Genomic DNA, 17,879 nt, shown 5'->3' on the forward strand with positions numbered 1-17,879 from the left:
AAAGCCTTGCCCGAGTCATTACCCCGGTCAACCTAGCACCCCACTGTTGTTCTTTTTAGTTGCCATTTAATCTGTTTGGCAGAGAGCAGGTGAAGTGGGCACTAATCACTTAACCAGATTAGGCTTATCCTGAACTTTTTATAAAACAAGAGGCAATGTCGAGGCCTGAGGAGGATATGGCGTTAAAGCCAGCAGAGCGGAGCTTCACTTCCTCTTTCTGTCCTTCCTCTTCCTGTCTTCTGGCCACATGCCCATCATGAGAATGCCCTTTGTCAGTGTGAGATATGCTGGTGACCAAGGAGACGAACGTCAACTCATCACCCTGAGTCATCCACACAGTTTAGGTAGATAGTAACAAATGACATCTCCAAGAATATCAGTTCAATCCGAACATCACCAGCAACAGCTTTGCCAGGCTTCATGAGTTCATGTGACCAAAGTAAACATCTGTTGCCACCATCATTAGACTGACAGATGTGTCGAAGCACAGCTTAAAGCAGATCTATCAAATCAACAGGAAGGCGGATTTAGTAACACACCAAGCTTCAATAAATCAGTTTTACCAAAAAAGGAAAAGGTTTTTCTCAGTTATTTATAAAATGTATTTAAAATATTTTTTACCACACTTCACTTTGCAAGTCAACTCTTATTCTGAAAAATCCAATAATCTGTTGAGTTTGCAATCTTAATGAGTAACAAATGGGTGGATTAAGGGTGTTTAATTCGAATATAGAATGTAAATGAAAGTAATTAAATGCTAGAGCAAAATCTAAAATTAAAAATGGGTCACGTTGTTTAACACAGATGTTTGAAGAGATTGGTTGTGCTGCTGAATGATGTAGACTACATAAGGTAGCAAAGCTTACACATTAAACATTTTTAATCCACATTTGTGTCTTAGAATCCAAGGACTTTCCACACAAATGAATTGACTTGATTTGTTTCGTTTACTGAACACTGCAGCTACTGTTCAGGTTGCCCCTGCTCCATTTAATACCTTTGAGTTCTGGTTTATTCATGTCGGATATGAAATTGGTTGTATACCGCTGGATGTTTCGCACCTATTAAGTATAGAATTTATTTAAACTTGTGAAGTGTACAACATTTCCCAGTATGCACAGACCTTAGGCAGGATGAAAAGAGAAGCAAGAGGGACTTATAGCACCTTCTACTGGTAACAAGCAAACAATTCATTCTGTAAATTTAGATCTACACGTTGAAAAACATAGGAATTAGACTGTATTGTTTAGTCGGTAGAAATAATTGCAGTCTTTCTTTTCCATCATTAGGAACTGAAATATGTCAAGGAGAAAAAAATGAAATGTTCCTAAATTAACTCTGCTTAACTGACTGCACAACGCAGGTTTATAATGTCTTTCTTTTGAAAGCTTCTTTAAATGAGGAGATATGTGGGTTTTAAGATGTGCTTCTTACAGTAAGATGAAGTATCGGAAAAAAACAACAAAAAAAAAACAATGAAGGAGCAAGAGGAGACAGGTCAGTCAAGGCTGGTGAGATCAATGTTACTTAGCGCCTCTTACATCGGAATCCTGGCTGCCACTTGTAAACATCAACCACGAGATGATTACCAGGAAGTAAAAAGAGAATTTGTAAAAGTCCATGCCTCTACCATTATGGAAGCAGAGTAGAGTTCAGAGAGCCTTCAATAATACCTAACAAACGTGATTAATGAGTTTCTGAGCATATAACCTAACATCTACAACAGGAATATATAATTAATACATTTATTACATTTAAATGTATTAAAGGTTATCTTTCTTTTTTGCACAAATAGGAAAAATGTTTTGATAAAGCAACAGGCTGACAAAGATACTCCAATATTTAGTTTCTGTATTCATCTTCAGTCAATTTAATAGATGAACTCTCACTTTACACCAGGCTTTTACAGCTTTTGTGTCCATGTGAGCAGATCTTTGGCACCTTTGCCATACCTAGAAACACATATGCTAGCTATGTACACAACATGGTGTGATCTGCCAACCACCTGTTGCAACCAGTATGGTGTGGAATTTATTTTCCTGTTTGTCCGTAAAGCCAGATTTGTGCTAAGCATCAGCTAGGGAACTGGAGCGTCCATCTACATTTATATTTGCCTTGGATGTAGGCAAACATAAAAAATATGAGATTTAAAAAAACACCATCACAAAGCTCAGGATAAGCTTTACTGGTAAAATATGTTTAGTATGTGGAACCTACCATATAATCAGCTTGACTTATAAAATGAATGTGGTGTTCAAATTGACAGTGTCACAGATTAATGTTTTGAGGCAGTACAAACTCAGATAATACTTCCCACAAAGATGTTACATCTTTCTGTATAGTTCATCTGCTCTGAAGATTTAAATGAAGCCATATAACTGCATACTTAGGCCCCTATGATATCTGTCTTATTGACTCCAAAATTTTATTTTTTCCTATTGTTATTTTTCAGAATTCTACTTTTTCCATTCTAACTTTGTTTATAAACTCAAAATATGTATTCATGGAGTGAATAAAAATTATTTAACAAATCTATAGACAAAGAATCACACATTTATAATTATTCTGCTTGCACAGAAAAAGTGATATGGTAGTAGAACAGGGTGTGTTATAAAGGAATACCGATTGCAGTTTTCTGGCCGATACACTTGCTTAATTTTAAGTGCACATGACGTAGTGCTTCCAGTCATTTTCAGAACTTTGAGGTGGTAGACACAGTAAGACTGGTGGAAAAGATAGGTGGGTAGAATTGGTTTTACATGCAAATATCAGCTGATCACTGATCGCCTAAAATGAAGGAAATCAATTTATGGGTGCATGCTTAAAGTTTTTGAGATATTGATATTTAAAAAATATTTCCAGACATTTTATACTGAACAAAAAACACTCAAGGATATTAGCATGCCTCACATATTTCACAAAAACATTTTTCTGTGCATATCTTTACATTTATGTTGTTCAGCCAAAGCCACACCAGCAAACATACAGAAACAAACACTCCCAAACGCAAAGAGAAAACGCACCACTTAGCTTTCCAGATGGAGAACTCATACTGTCAGCACCAACTGTATGCACCTATAGCAGCACTTTGTAACTGTCAGTACAGTGAGGTCACCCTCTCTCTGCTTTTCTATACAAACTCACTCATAATCAGACATGACATTAGATCATTTTGACAGAAAGCACTAGCTAGCCAGGATGCTCTGCTATCTAAAAATGGGCGCAGAGAAAATGTATTTGCACTTCATAAAATTCAACAAGTAATATACTTACATTTTGTCATGTAACTCGACTTCTTCCCAAGTGTTAAAATCAAAACAGCAATGAAACAGACATATGAGAACAAGAATGAATCATGTGACTTCAAACAATCAACCAAACTTCTTTAAAATGCAGTTACCATATTTTCCGCACTATAAGGCGCACTGGATTATAAGGCGCACCTTCAATGAATGGCCTATTTTAAAACTTTTTTCATATATAAGGCGCACCGCATTATAAGGCGCATAGAATAGATGCTTCCGTTTGGGTTGCCAAGTTGTTCCGTACTCTATTATTACACATCCACATTTGTAAAGAAGTGGTCCCCAAGTACTTTATATAGTAGGCTGCCCCAGTTGTTTTTTTACTCATGGTTTTGGTGTTGTGATATTGTGCCCAAACGACACGCTGCCGCCGCAGTCTCTGTCTCTCTTCCCCCTTCCCTCCCCCCCTGGCTTTAAATGTAATATCAAACTTTATTAACAAACCAGCCTCCTGACAACTATCCCAGCATGCACCGCGCACTTCCTTTTCTATGGGGGAAAATGAAGTCGGCGGCTGCTTACCATAGTTGCTAGACCTGTTGTGGCTCAATATTGGTCCATATATAAGGCGCACCGGATTATAAGGCGCACCGTCGGCTTTTGAGGAAATTGAAGGTTTTTAGGTGCGCCTTATAATGCGGAAAATACGGTACCTCCTTAACAAGTCAAACAATGGCTGCTCTTTGACCATATGCAAATACTGGAAGTAATACGCCACTCCACCGGATGGTGTGACGACAGGACTTTGAAACAAAACTGCAGACAGGCATCCAGACTGGTCCTCAACTACCTTCAACAATGAGTTGCAGCTGTTGCTGGCATGTTAAAAACAATTATTTCATCTAGATTCACACGAGAGCCTTATCTAAGCCTTTTTTCAGAACTTCTAAGCATACATATTAGGATGCAACCACTGTAGGAAGATATGATAACCGTTTGGGACCAGATGGTGTAGTGCTGTGCCAACATCTGGTTTATGGATGAGGACAAAAGATATTAAAAGCAAGTGGGTGGATTTAGGGAAAATTAAGTCTGCCGGACTGACCAGTCACATTCTGAGCACTTTAAAAAGCAGTCAACTATTTCTTGCACAAGCATTTAGTATTTACGGGTCAACTTATTTAATTAAATTACTCCAACAAGCCAAAGTTATGAAAATTACATTAATTCAAGGCAGAGAAACGAAAGGATCACATTTTACATTTCTTAAGCTAAGAGAAAATAAATTTCTTGTTACACAAATCCAGTCATCAACATAGGTCCTGCGTGCTTTTGGAGAATGCAGCTGAGATTGCAGAATTAAAGCGGCTAAGCTACCAACTCGCAGCTTTCACCAGGGCAAACTCTAAAACCTATAAGGAAAAATCCATAAAGGGCTGAGTAAAGTTGTACAGTAGGGGTTAGCATTAGCGTATCATTTATTATCAAGAAAAATTGACAACAATAAATTCCAATTAATGGCATTTTAATACTCCAAAAAGAGTATTGTTGACATTAAGAATGCACCAATGAGTTGGCCTAGATTTCCTTAATTTTGGGAAATCGGCAATCAGCTGATACTTGCATGTGAAACCAATCTTATCTACCTAAGCCAGTGGTCCCCAAGCTACGGCCCGCGGGCCGGATCCGGCCCGCTGCCACATTTGGTCCGGCCCCCCTGAATAATACCAGAGAGCATTCAGATATTTTTTCATATATTGTATTTTCTGGTTTATATGTGGATTTTTCTTCAACCACCAGGGGGCTCTTTAGCAGGAAGTGTGTCCTGTAAACTGTGGGTGTTTTGTTTTACATGGCGCATTGCTGCCATCTGTTGGACTTTTAGGGAAGTGCTTGACTTTTATGTTATTTAATCAGTACGGTTGTTTGCTAGCAGTAGAGCAGATGAACACATGTGTTTGTTATGAACGCCGCATTCCAGGTTTCCCTCAATGAAATATATACTAGTCAGTCCCAGTGACCGTTTCACTAACGGTTTTTGCCCATGTGCTTTCTGGGTAAAAATCAATCAAGAAATGCCCCTCCCACCCCCAGCCCCCGTCAACAATTTCCGGCAGCACAGGTCATAAACCGACTCCGGCCCCCCTCCAGAGAAGGGAAAAGTTATGTGGCCCTCACAGGAAAATGTTTGGGGACCACTGACCTAAGCAAAGGAGATAGTTAAGATCTACACGTTATGAGACCTTATCTCCTGACAGACCTGCTCTCAACAATTGTTACCGCACTGTTGCCAACTTAGCAACTTACTCACTATATTCAGTGACTTTTCAGACAAAGAAATCTGAATAAGCCAAAACTGGTATTAAGAGGTCAGGCTTTCTAAAGATTAATGATTGATCAGAAAACTGCAATCGGTGCACCCTAGTGGCAATTGTCATGTTTACTATTAGTAATAAGTAAGAAGTAATAAATTTAAAAACATGATTAATATAGTTACTGCATGCAGATTAAAGATAAGTGTCCCTCGTGTCTTCAAGAAGCTCATTTCAAAACATGTATATTTTCTAGGAGTGGTTTGCATTAATGTGTAGTCATAGCAATACATCTGCCTAAGAAAAGCACTAAAAAGAGGTTCTAAATATTAATCTTTTTTATTGTAATAAATACTACAAAATATTGTGATGAAATTTCAAGCTTACGCACCATCCTCAGTATGTCATAAAGCATCAGATTCTACTGATCTACATGTTTCTCAGAGCACAAGGACAGCAAAAGATTATTGGAAAGGAGGATTAAAAACAACTTTCTCTTTCTCATATTAAGGTTGATTTTTCTACAAATGTTGATGCAAAACTATGCCATCACAAAAAAATGCTGTAATGCTTCTTTGCATACCCAAAGGAACGTTTGCATTTTTAAGATGCTAAATTACCAGCATATTTTCAATCCAATTCTACTTTTAAACTCGACATCCAGCTGTTTGCTAGCAAACATTTACAATCAATCATTTCCCTGTGTAGAATATTTACGGTCGTTAGTAAAGTGAAAGTTGGAGCTACCGCACTTCTGGCAATAAAATGTGGGCAAATTAACAACCAAAATGTATGAACTTAATGGACCATGTTAGAAAGCACATCAAACAACTGCGAACATCGGAGAGGATATCATGTGTAGTCTGGTTTAATCTACATGACAAATAGTAAACTTTGCAAAAATAAACTTTACTGAAATAATCCATCCATTTTCTTCCGCTTATCCGGGGTCGGGTCGCGGGGGCAGCAGCTACTGAAATAATGAAATGCTGAATCCCTTCTTTCCAAGCTTTAAAGCCTAATTTGACTCAATTAGGCTTTAATTGAGTCAATTAAATACAGCCTAATTTTTGTATATATATATTAGGCAATATAAAAAAAGACAGTAAACTCTAGATTTCATTGTAGCCATTTAGTGCAGATCACTGCAAGAACAATATGCTATATTTGGTCTTGGTTAAAAGAGATACATATTAAAGAGGCCGTGCAAGTATGACAGTGTGACCTTGGTGGTCTCACAACTGATGCTGTGAGTAAAGGAGGAAGGAAAATAGATCCCCATTATAATAGGTGCAGGTTGCAGGCTAGGAGCTTATCAGAGATACCATATTGAGAACAGGCAACTGGTGAGAGTGAGATCACTGCACGGGAAATAGGAAGCAGTAATACCAGTCAGTAAAATCTGTTTAAACAAGCTATCAACACAATGATGAGCGTCATAATACTCTTTTTTCCTGTCCTATCTGTTTATTTTTAGTAAATAAACCATAGGACATAGTTTTTCACACCTTACAAGATCTTGCATTTTGAACTTTAACTTGAGTGTTTAGCTGCAGCAATGTGAGGTTCGACTGCTGGCCTTGAGGAAACTTTGAAATCATATCATGTTATGTCTCTGTGCTTCGATCATTACATTCATGTCTGTGTCTCCTGCATGCATTTCTCCCCAACACCACACCCCTCAGCATGTCACAACACAGAGATAACACATGACCCGAGGTCCACTCAGTTTAAATATCTGCTCACATGGATTGTGTGAAATATATAAAGGCAGTTTCTTGGCTGCTTTTCTTAGACTCTTAATTGTCAACTAGTACAGTTTCAATCTAATTGGCATTGATAGATTTAATTTTAAATATTAGTAATCAACAAGGTTTTACTTCGCCAACCCTTTTAAAAGATCAGTGCAGAGTAAAAATTGACCTCTTGCAACAAGGCTAATGCAAACACACAGCTGAAAGTTGAGAACACAGCAAGGTCAGGTTGGACACACGCTGGTGTACAAATATACTAAAAAATGGGTTTCCAAACCTTTCTTTACTACCTGCAGAGGCAGTGAATAGAAACCTTAACTGATTCTGTTTTTGGAGAACAGAATCTGAATAGTGAACGTGCAGGATGCAGTCTTGAAATTAACATAACAGTTGAAGTGTGAAGGAGAAATTGTAGCTGATGGTGAAAACAGAAAAGTGCATTTTAGCCTTTTTTGGGCTTCCTTTTAATGACAGGAAGCACACGTAGTACTCTGTCTCAAGAGTCTGTCTCAAGATTTTGCTAAAAAACAAAACAAAAAATCCCAAGCAAACCATAATGTCATGTTAGACTTTTGCTTAAAAACAAAAGGAATAAAAAAATAAATAAAAATGGTCACAGTGCAACAGAAGGTTTAAACAAAACCAGATCTGACTGGGAAACAAACAGGAAACACATGACTAGGGCAGATGGGCAAAAAACACCGACTGAGTCAGGAGCACCTCGGACATTTCCCTGCTCAGTTCAAACCTAAACAGTAATGAAAAAATGCTGCGAGTACTCTCAAATCTGTTATCTTAACTATGGACATTATTTTATATTCATTAAAAATACTGTACTTTCACATTGTTTCATTACCTCCCTTCAAACCATAACTTCCATCAGTCACAGGGCTCAGCTTTGACCAAACATTTGAGAAGACCCACTCCAGAGCTATGAACCCATAGAGGTGCTTCCACTGCAAACCACAGGAATTTAAATTCCTGTAAGATATATGAAAATGACTTCTTTCTTTACTCATATTGGTCACCTCCCACTGAATATTTGTCCATTGTGTACACTCTTTACTCCCTTTACACTTACACAATCTCTCTCCACCCTATCCCACTAGGTCCTTGCTCACTCCCTGCTAGAACACAGCGTTCTGTCTAAAATCTGCATACTCTCAGCTCGATGCAAAATTAAGCAGGCTAGTTAAGATTTCACACAGGCTCAAGTATTGCAGTGATTTAGAGAGGCCACTTAAAAATTCCATTAACGCCCCAGCTTCAAGCAAGTGCTGCCATCAAATTGTGTTCCTATTTTATTTTCAATTGTGTTAAGTTATAAGCTAATAACATGCGATCCTATGAGAACATAAAAAGATCACTGAAACTGGACCCACTGATTCTAGGTTACAGTGAGACTTGATCAGGTTACAACTAGGGATGAACCAATTGCAGGTTTCGGCTAATCACCGTTTTTTTTTTTAAAGGTTTTGATTTGGCAATTCATCTTTTGGATGATTTTGTCTGAAAAGTTGCTAAATTGGCAACAGTGGGATAACTATTGGTACCCCACATGCTCAATAAGTTTAAAAAATTTAAAGGCAAGCTGGTAGTGTAGTAGGGTGTAACAATACATCCAGCTGACAATAAGACGTTAAAAGATATTAGGTTAATCAAAACAAGATATTAATTCATACATTTTTTGTTTTGGAAATTGCATTCCAGTCTAGTTATGACAAATGAAGAAAAAATTGACTTATTATTTTGCAGGCCACAGAAAACAGGTTGAACAGTATATTGTGATTTGCATTTTTTGCTTCAGTTTTCCACATTTTTTTGGGGAAAATTTTTAAAAACTTCACCTTTTCTAAATCCTTCCCCTTAATTTCTCTTAACTAACATCTCTGGATCTGCAAGACTTCTCTCTTGCAGATCCAGAGAGAAGTCTCTAGCATGATTAACATAAACCCAAGTATTAATAATAACTTCACAGCAATAGGTCAAACAGTGTATAGAAATTTTCTAAAATATGTCTCATCCCAACGTGGTCCATATTCTACAAGAGCAATCATGCTTGATTTTCAGTTTTAAAAGTTAAAGGAAAACTTTAGGTTGTGAATTAGAGATTATGAAATGGTGTCCAAACTCTATTTGAAATGGCTCTTCATTTTAAAAATAACAAGAAAACATTCATTTTAGGTAGATATGAGCAAATGAGATATAAAAAAAAGAGATGGAGAGGGGAACAGAGAGGAAATTTATGAGTCTGTGAAAAAAAACAGTCTATTACATTATGGGATGGAGGGTGGGTCTCACCTCCCCCACTCAGTTAACAGGAAATGGGCCAGCAAGATAATCAATAGCAGCGACTCCTATTTAACTCTGTCCTCCCAACATATGCTCATGAGCCAACAGCAGTTTTTACTGTCATGAACTCTCCCTACAAAACATGCAAAAAAACTAAACAAAACACTTCAACCTGTCTCTGTGTCCATTTTGAGATTTGATTTCCATCCATCTACCAGGTTATTACCAAATCAGACACCTCGGATGAAAATGAATAAATATAAAACGATGGGTTGGTAACTGAGGTGCTAATTTAAATCATTTGTTAAACTCGGATAAAATTTAAGATTTTGTTATGTGATAAGAGTGCTACTAAATAAGTAATTCAGACCTTTCTTCGTGTTTCAGTGAGCAAGCAAAAACAATAATCTATGTTGATGGAAAATAAAGCAGTATTACAGCTTAAAAAAAGAAGAAAAAACTGAGTTGGTGACGCAAAAGTACAAGACCTCAGAATCCACCAGTTTTTTTTTATTTCTGTGTGAGATCGTGTCCCTACCTCACCCACTGTCACTATCAGAATACAATTCATCAGACTCAAATGCTTGTGCCAGAGTAACTAAAGCAGCATGATATCCCGCCTATCACAATAAATGCCATTCACTCTCCCACAGTCTGTAAAAGTTTAACCAGCAGGCTGCTGTAATTGCAGCTCCACAGCAGAAATTAAAGCATGGGAAATAAACAGCTCAGAGCTGTGTTAAATGCTGTAAAAGAAGCAAGTTGACTAAAGACATTTGAGAAAAACATGGAGAGTCAAAGTGGAGTTGGTTAAAAGTGCACTCTGTGACCTCTCTGGGCTGAATGCTCAGATAAACAGAACTATCTCTGCACACTCATGTCATGTTGATTGATAATGTGGCTTTCAGCTAGAAGGAAGAGACTTTTAATAAACATACAAAGAAATGCATCCACTTGCAAGGTGGGGTCTGTATGTTAGAAAGGTCTAAGTTAACCCAAACAGAAAACAAAATTCACAACACTGGTCTCTTTCCAACTACCAGCTCAATTCTTGCTAATTAAAAGTTTACACGCTGTGACCAGTCATGGCTTGAAGTTCCTGTGTAGTGGCATTTATGATTTCCTCTACTGGTCTGAAATAAATGGGCCATAACAAATCAAAGGAAATTCCTACAGAGTAAATGGTTTTTTCACTTTAGTGCAAGCAAATTCAGGTATAAGCATGACTACATAGGTAGCGTTGCTAATAAAGATCCACAAAAAATTCACCAGGTGACTGGAAACAGAAAATTGTCAGCTGGATATGCAGTGACTGGTGACTAGCTAATCAGAAACTCAAAAGCTTAATCTTTTTCAAATCAATAATTAAGATCTACCAAGTTGCACTTATAACTCTCTTTAGAGTGGGGCTGTTCCTGAATGAAGAAGACTTATTTTCTCATTCAGTGGCGTGATTTAAAACAAAGTCAGACGAAGGCCATGGATGTAAGAAGATTTTTTTTTTTTTAAGAAAACCTCAAACAAACATGTCTGTGACTCATTCAGGCTGAAACAGGGCAAGAGAGAGTGATTGTCCGCAGATAAGAAGATTGCTAAAAATAAGGGGTGCACCAATTTTTAAAAAGCCAGACCTGCTGATTACGATTTTGGTCAAAGCCAATTTTTTTGTCTGACAAGCAGCTAAAAATAGCTACAAAGTTGCTAAGTTGGCAACCGTGGGCTGAAGATTGTTAACCACCCATGTGCAGACGTGACCTGGAGGGATGCAGAGAGAAAGGGGACTATGACTGATTTTCAGAGTTTAGCGGCAGTGCATAAGATCACTGATCTCCTAAAATTGAGAAAACCTTTTATTATATTATTTATTATTGTACAGCTGATTGGTCGGTGTATCCCTATTAAAAATATTATTACAAAGTTGCTGATATATAGTGGGGGTTGGAGGGGCATCAACCTCTGGTCTGGAACATGAATTGGGAAATGTTGCCAATGTTTTAGAAATCTCACAGACCAGTAAAGAATCAAAATACTATTTGAAATGCAAAAAGAGTCTACAGTTTCACTTTCAGTTTCATGCTAAACATGCTAACTAGGGCTGTGTAATAATATCGATTTTGCAATATATATCGATATTTTGTTTCCTAGAAAAAATCGATATTCATCCGCAAGTATCGTAACATCCAACTGTCACCTTGATCACTCCCTGCTTGCTTTGCCGGGAGACTATAATTAGTCTGAAGGCTAATTATACATATTCTGATATTTCTTGAACATAGCTACCTGCAAAAAATGTTAGTTATACGTTTTTCAGTATGAAGTATTATAATAATTGCCCGTTTTTTCCACAAGCTCTGTTTCTACTATCAATCAGTAAGTCTGGTGACTGATACCAACAAGTTTCCAAATGACTTGACGTTAAAATTCCATCCATCGAAACAACTGGGTTTCTCCAGACAATAACTCAGAATAGAACTGAACAGTAAGATGGAGTTGGCTGGGGATCTGTGACGTAAAAAAAGAAAAGAAAAGAAAAAACACATTGAACTGCCAGTTGTGAAGGTAAATGCATGGAGTAGCAGGGACACTGAGGCTAAAAAGGAAACAATTGAACAGTCAACATGTCACACTTCTTTGAGTGGCAGTTGCATGTGAGGGAAACCCATCTCATTCAGCAGTTGGACAACGAACAAGCGCTCAGTAAAATGTAGTACTGCTTTCACATTATCCACCCACATGAGCCATAAACAGTTTTTCTGAAAAATAAAGGTAGTAATTACCCTCAAAATAAAGCTAAATTGTCAGCTTGTGTTGGATCCTGTAAGCAAACTCTAGAACTTTCCTGAAGGACTTCCTTATCTACAAGCTAACAGATTGAAAAAGTTAAAAAAAAGTCAGAAATTTGTTTGCAATGTGTAAAAATCTATAAAAAAAAACATGTTTTTGCATCTGAACATATGTAAAAGAAAACAGAATCTGATCTCACCTGTAGGATCTTCTTCCTCTCTTAGCACGTTGATCCCATCCAGATCTTCGTCTTCATTTCCCTCTCTCGTCTTTCCAGTGCCGTCTTTCACTGGAACCACAGTGAAGTTAGTGGGCATTTTCTGTTTGTCCCACTCTCTCCCCTCTTATCTCCTTCTCCCTCTTAAGCTGCTGCTTCTTTCTTTTCCTCTGGCCAACCGCTCTTCCTCCTCCTTCTTGTCCTCTGTTTGTTTACTTTCTTCAGACCTGATGGCCTGATGAACTTCAACGCTCCTCAGCAGACGATGAGTCCAACATTCAAGTTTTCGTTGTAGTCACCAGAATTCAGCTGTCCTCCCATCTGAGACCAACCCCCACCTCAACCGTCCAAATAAGGAAGAGTGGGTCTGCCCCGCCCAGAGGGGGCAGTCCACACAGACAGACATCCTTGCAGAAAACATGACATGCATTTGTGCTCATTAGTGTGTGAGAACATACTAGAGGTCCTTTCTGTTCCCTGAGGACTGGTTTCCCACTCTTGGAATGCTGCTTTGTCTCACAAATGACAAATACTGACGGGTTCGACTGCCGTTATGAGAAAGGAGGAAGTCTAGAGCCGATCCATTCAGGAACATTTTCACACACAAACAACAGCGCTATACTCGTCCTGTTTGCCCATGCAATGTTATTTGACCCAGTGTGTAGTGACAGGTGGTTAGCAGTACCATGAATTATGTATTTGGAGTAAAATGCCTTTATTCTTGTACAGAATTATTAATTAAAGCCACACACATATTTTGTTGTCAGGAAGGTCTCGTCTTCCAGAAAGAGTTGAAGTATAACTGAATTATTGCATAAAATTAATTTAACAGCTCATATCACAGTTAAAGACTAAACTGCTTCTGGTCATTTATTTGAACAGAGTTGCATTAAAGCAAGCAATAATGATATTTCAGTCCCATCAGGTGATCTGACCAATACAATTAGTCACTTTCAAAAGATGCACTACAAACCACTTCCCACACCAAGTAAGCAACACTGCCCTCACTGACGGGAAATACTAAAAATACCAAAGTCACAAAAGAGTCAACTACATGAAAAGACCAGTTTCTAGTGTTGTGGGTTTAAAGTTATCTTGGATATTAACCAAGTGGAGAGCCAACCACCCCCACTTTTATTACCCCACTGACACCAAATGGCAGATCAATATAGTTGAAGGAAGGGAGGGGGACGCAGGAAACAGGAAAAGGAGGAGGTAAGAGAATCACCAAGACCCACATGGGCAGGGAAGATAACCGCACCAGAGGAAAACACTACCTCTTTTTTTTAAGAATGACAGTTCACAACTAATTACTAAGGACCCAATAAGTGGAAGAAAATTTATTCAGGAATGACATAATATGACTGTTAAACATTGTACTGTTGTAACTCCAATAGTGCTTTATAAAATGTGTTTTATTTTTTTCCTAATCGTTTTATTTTTTCCCCAAATTCATATATAGAAAATGTCTAGTGTTCTTAAATATTTTGGAAAAAATAAATCGTCATTCAAGAATACCTCACTGAAAACATAACATCACGTCACATTTCTATGCGCAAATAAAAAAAACTAATCTGTGCTGCATTAAGATAGGACTTAATGGAAACCTACATGTTGGTTTCATATGTCCATAGTCCATTGTTCTGCCCGACTTCAACAATTACGCTAATGTGAACTTCTCTTCTGTAGGCTCACATTTCTAACCTCAAAATAAAGTTATCGATCGACTGCACAGATGGAAGATGAGTCAATACTTAACCTGAAAGCAAGGGCATGTGTGAAGGTCATAGGAGCTCTTTCTTCTCCAGCTTCTTCACTCATATTCATAGAGTATTTTGTAATTTGAGAATAATGCAGTCAGAAGTCCAGATAAGCCTGTCGCAATAAGCAATTAATAGCATGGTAAATTAAAATTAGCTGGATAATTTCTATTCTGATTAATATTTTTTTGAGGGCGATTTTGCTTACAGAGAGATCATAATACATTTTTGTCATGATTTAGGTTGTGTGTGGTTCCTTCTCTTTTTTGTATTTTATTTATTATATTTTGTTGCGTTATATTTAGGATATTTAATATACATTCCAGCTTAATTTTGTAAGATTTCTTTGCAAAATTAAAGTTCATTGGTCTTTGGTAACCTTGCATTGTTATGTCATTATTGTAAACAGTCTTGAGACAATATTATAGTTTATCACAATAATTAGTGGGACAATTTATTTCCACACCTATATCTAGATTCATTTGATATCATCTAAAAGCATAAAAAAAATGTGACAAATGGATCAGTACTTTTTAAGTAATTTAATTTAAAAAAAATAAAAAAAATTAAAAAAATCACCCATTAGTCTGATTTACTCTTGCTATAGTGAAAAATAGTTTCAACTGAAGAAGCAAAACAAAGCCCCATTAAGGTGTCTTGTATTATGCAATACTAAACTGGTCTTCAAAAGAAAAATAACCTTTGTTCTCAAGAACTGTGGCAGTTTCCCAGTGCTACAAGAGTAAAGTAGCAATCCACTAACTGATACCAGTTATCCCCTCCAAGCATTTCCGATAACTAAACAGTGCCCCCTGGAGGGTAAAGAATGCAGCACAGATTAAAATTGTTGCAGATTACAACAGAAGGTATAAGCTCTTTATCATGTCATGTGGGTTAACATCACGATCATTGTCAAAAGTCATCTTATTGCTCAATGCTGTGTTATACAACACAACAGCAACTAAAGTACAATGTTAGGTCGCATGGCTATTGGTGATGGCATCACACGAACTGTCTTTTACATTTTCAATGTAAAAGACCTGTATTGTTACAGATTCTGCTCTGCTATCTTGCTTTTAATTTAACCAAAAGCTGACAGTTCAAGACTAACCATGACACAATGTTGCCCTCTTCTGAGCAGATGTGTTATCTATTTTGAACCACTAACACAAAAGATATGTACTCAAATGTTTGTGGGGAAAAGCAGCTAAATCATGTTAACATTGCAATCTGGGGTTAAATGACTACTGGAAAAGTTGGGGGTGTTTTTTGTTTTCAGACAGAACTTTACATTATTTTTGCAGAAAGTACACCGTGCCATATTTTTGTGTGGCTATTATAGAAGGGTGGCTAGGCCAGGTAATTTGTTTAATAAAACATTTCAATAAAATTTATGTAGAGAAAGGAGACTGTGTGGTGCAGCTGAGCTCAAGTCTCAATATGATGGTGGAGAAACTAGTTCCAACTAGATTTGAGCTGTTAAAACTTAAAGAGAACAGCTGGGGAAGAGAAAGGGGAAAATAACCTCTGCATTGGCTAAAGAAAAAGACAAATACGTGAAGCTTTCCACAGCAGCCATGGAAAGCTGCATCTGTACCATCTTAAGTAACACAGCAGTACTCATCCATTAAACATTGTAAATAGCGTATGAGACACAGCATGCCTTGGCATGCCCAAAGCTCAGGTTATGTAACCCTTTAATGGTCATCTAGATGACATATTTTTAACAAACACTGAGACAATATCGGGTAAAAGTGGACTGGATTTGTCTCATTGGATCCATCTAAGACAAAATATACTACAAAATTGTTTGAATAAATTGATTAGTGTTTGATTTAAAAGAAAATAAATAGTTGTTTTCATATGGAACTATGTTATTTCTCAGTGTTGTGTCATTCCCAGCACTCACTTTTTTTTGCCTATTTACTGCATTAGGAAAAGACAACATGGTTGAAATGAGTCACAGTGAACGCCTTCCTTAAGTCTATAAACACATATTTAGAGAACAGACATGGGGGGGAAAATGGTAACTTTTTTTCCATTATGCAAGTAAAAGAAGTCATCTATAACAGCAGGGCCTCAGAAATATAAAAAAGCCATTTTTTTTGTACAGAGCTTTCACAATGATAGGTAACTTATTTATGTTAAAGTTATGCCGACCAACAGGCAAATTGGTATTTTAAGAGGTGCTTTGTCCATTCGGCTAGGTCATCATTGCTAGGTCTGCATTAGGAAAACGTGAAATCTGTCCTACGGCTGTCTATTAATAGCTAAAACTAAGTCCTTATTGGGAATCTGTTGTTTCTCAGCAAGATTTTCTAAAACTAATTCACATTTAGACCTTTGAGTCTTTATTTCCCTCCTCTGATTTTTATACCAAACATTTCGGCTGTCAAGCCACAGATGACATGATAAGAGATAAGACATTACATGCCAGACAATGGCCATACATACATGATAGTGCCCCATGACTTTGGTTTGGTGTTCCACAGAGAAAAAACATGATTCCCAATCACTGCGTATGTACAGTCTGATCTATGATCCTATATGGCAGCACTTGCAATGAACTTTCACCTATTCTAAGTTAGAGGGAGCCTTGATGTCACCCCATCAATGGTCTTTCAATTTAAGGCAGGAGATAATATCCATGGTTATGCTTTTCAGCTTTTAAAATACTTAGTTTAATATACTTAATATTCTTCTGCTCTTGTCCAAATTATTTAGCTTTAATATCATCCCTTTCCACTACTAGACAAGGAAACTATGCGATGAATGAAATCAAGATAATGACCATTCTAACCATCTACTGCAAAATATTTACTACATCAATCAACAATAGTTAACTGAAAAAGTTGTTTGACACCTCCCGACTAGGCAAAGAAACAAGTTAGTAGTAAATTTTTATAAAGCATAGAGTGCCTCTCCAACGTCGATAAATTTGCGATATACTGTGCAGTCCAAATTTGAGGCTAAATCTTCCCATCACAGCAAAGGAATTATTTTTCATGATCAAAAATCCAACATTTATTAATTTTTTTTAGCTTCAAACCATTAATTTAAAAAAAAAATCTATTTTAAAGTTGCAAAAGCTTATGAACCAGACCCACACAGTTGGCACACACACAAGGCCATGTGTGTGTGTGTTGCCATATGAGACAAGGTGCACACTGATCAGGTTTTGGCTGAGCAAGCTCTGTTTACTCCAGATGTCCAGAGAAGCTATCATCTCCGGACATATATCCACTGGTATCCTTGGTACCAGTTCACAGTGGAATAAGAGGCAATCTGTGTCCTACTTAAGCATCAGAACTAAAGCTGAACAACAGTTTCACTGTTTGGACTAAAGGTTACCTCGTCTCTACAGAGGAGTATGTTCCTCAGGCTGTACTGTGAATAGAATGGGATTCTGGATTTGTGCTGCAGCTTGAAATGCTCATCTCTACTTGTCATGGTCAGAAATGAGTCACTTCTCATTAAAAACAACCATTTGACTTTAGGTTTACCCCATGGCTCCT

General features: G+C 37.4%; 1 protein-coding gene across 5 annotated transcripts in view; it reads right to left on the reverse strand.

Annotated features, from left to right (window-relative positions):
- Positions 1–17,879, reverse strand: part of slc12a7b (solute carrier family 12 member 7b) — a 68,072-nt gene that overhangs the window by 45,111 nt on the left and 5,082 nt on the right. Inside the window, exon 1 of one of the 5 annotated variants that reach the window (XM_081601932.1) lies at positions 12,587–12,938. The exons of the other annotated variants lie outside the window; for them this stretch is intronic. Within the exon in view, the coding sequence (XP_081458058.1) occupies positions 12,587–12,704 (118 nt within the window). The 5' untranslated portion in view covers positions 12,705–12,938. Of the gene's footprint in view, positions 1–12,586; positions 12,939–17,879 lie in introns of those variants that run through there. 5 annotated transcript variants of the gene reach the window in all.

The sequence above is a fragment of the Poecilia reticulata genome, chromosome 20, assembly GCF_904066995.2.
Source record: "Poecilia reticulata chromosome 20, P_reticulata-male-v2, whole genome shotgun sequence".
NCBI classification, from domain to species: Eukaryota; Metazoa; Chordata; class Actinopteri; order Cyprinodontiformes; family Poeciliidae; genus Poecilia; species Poecilia reticulata.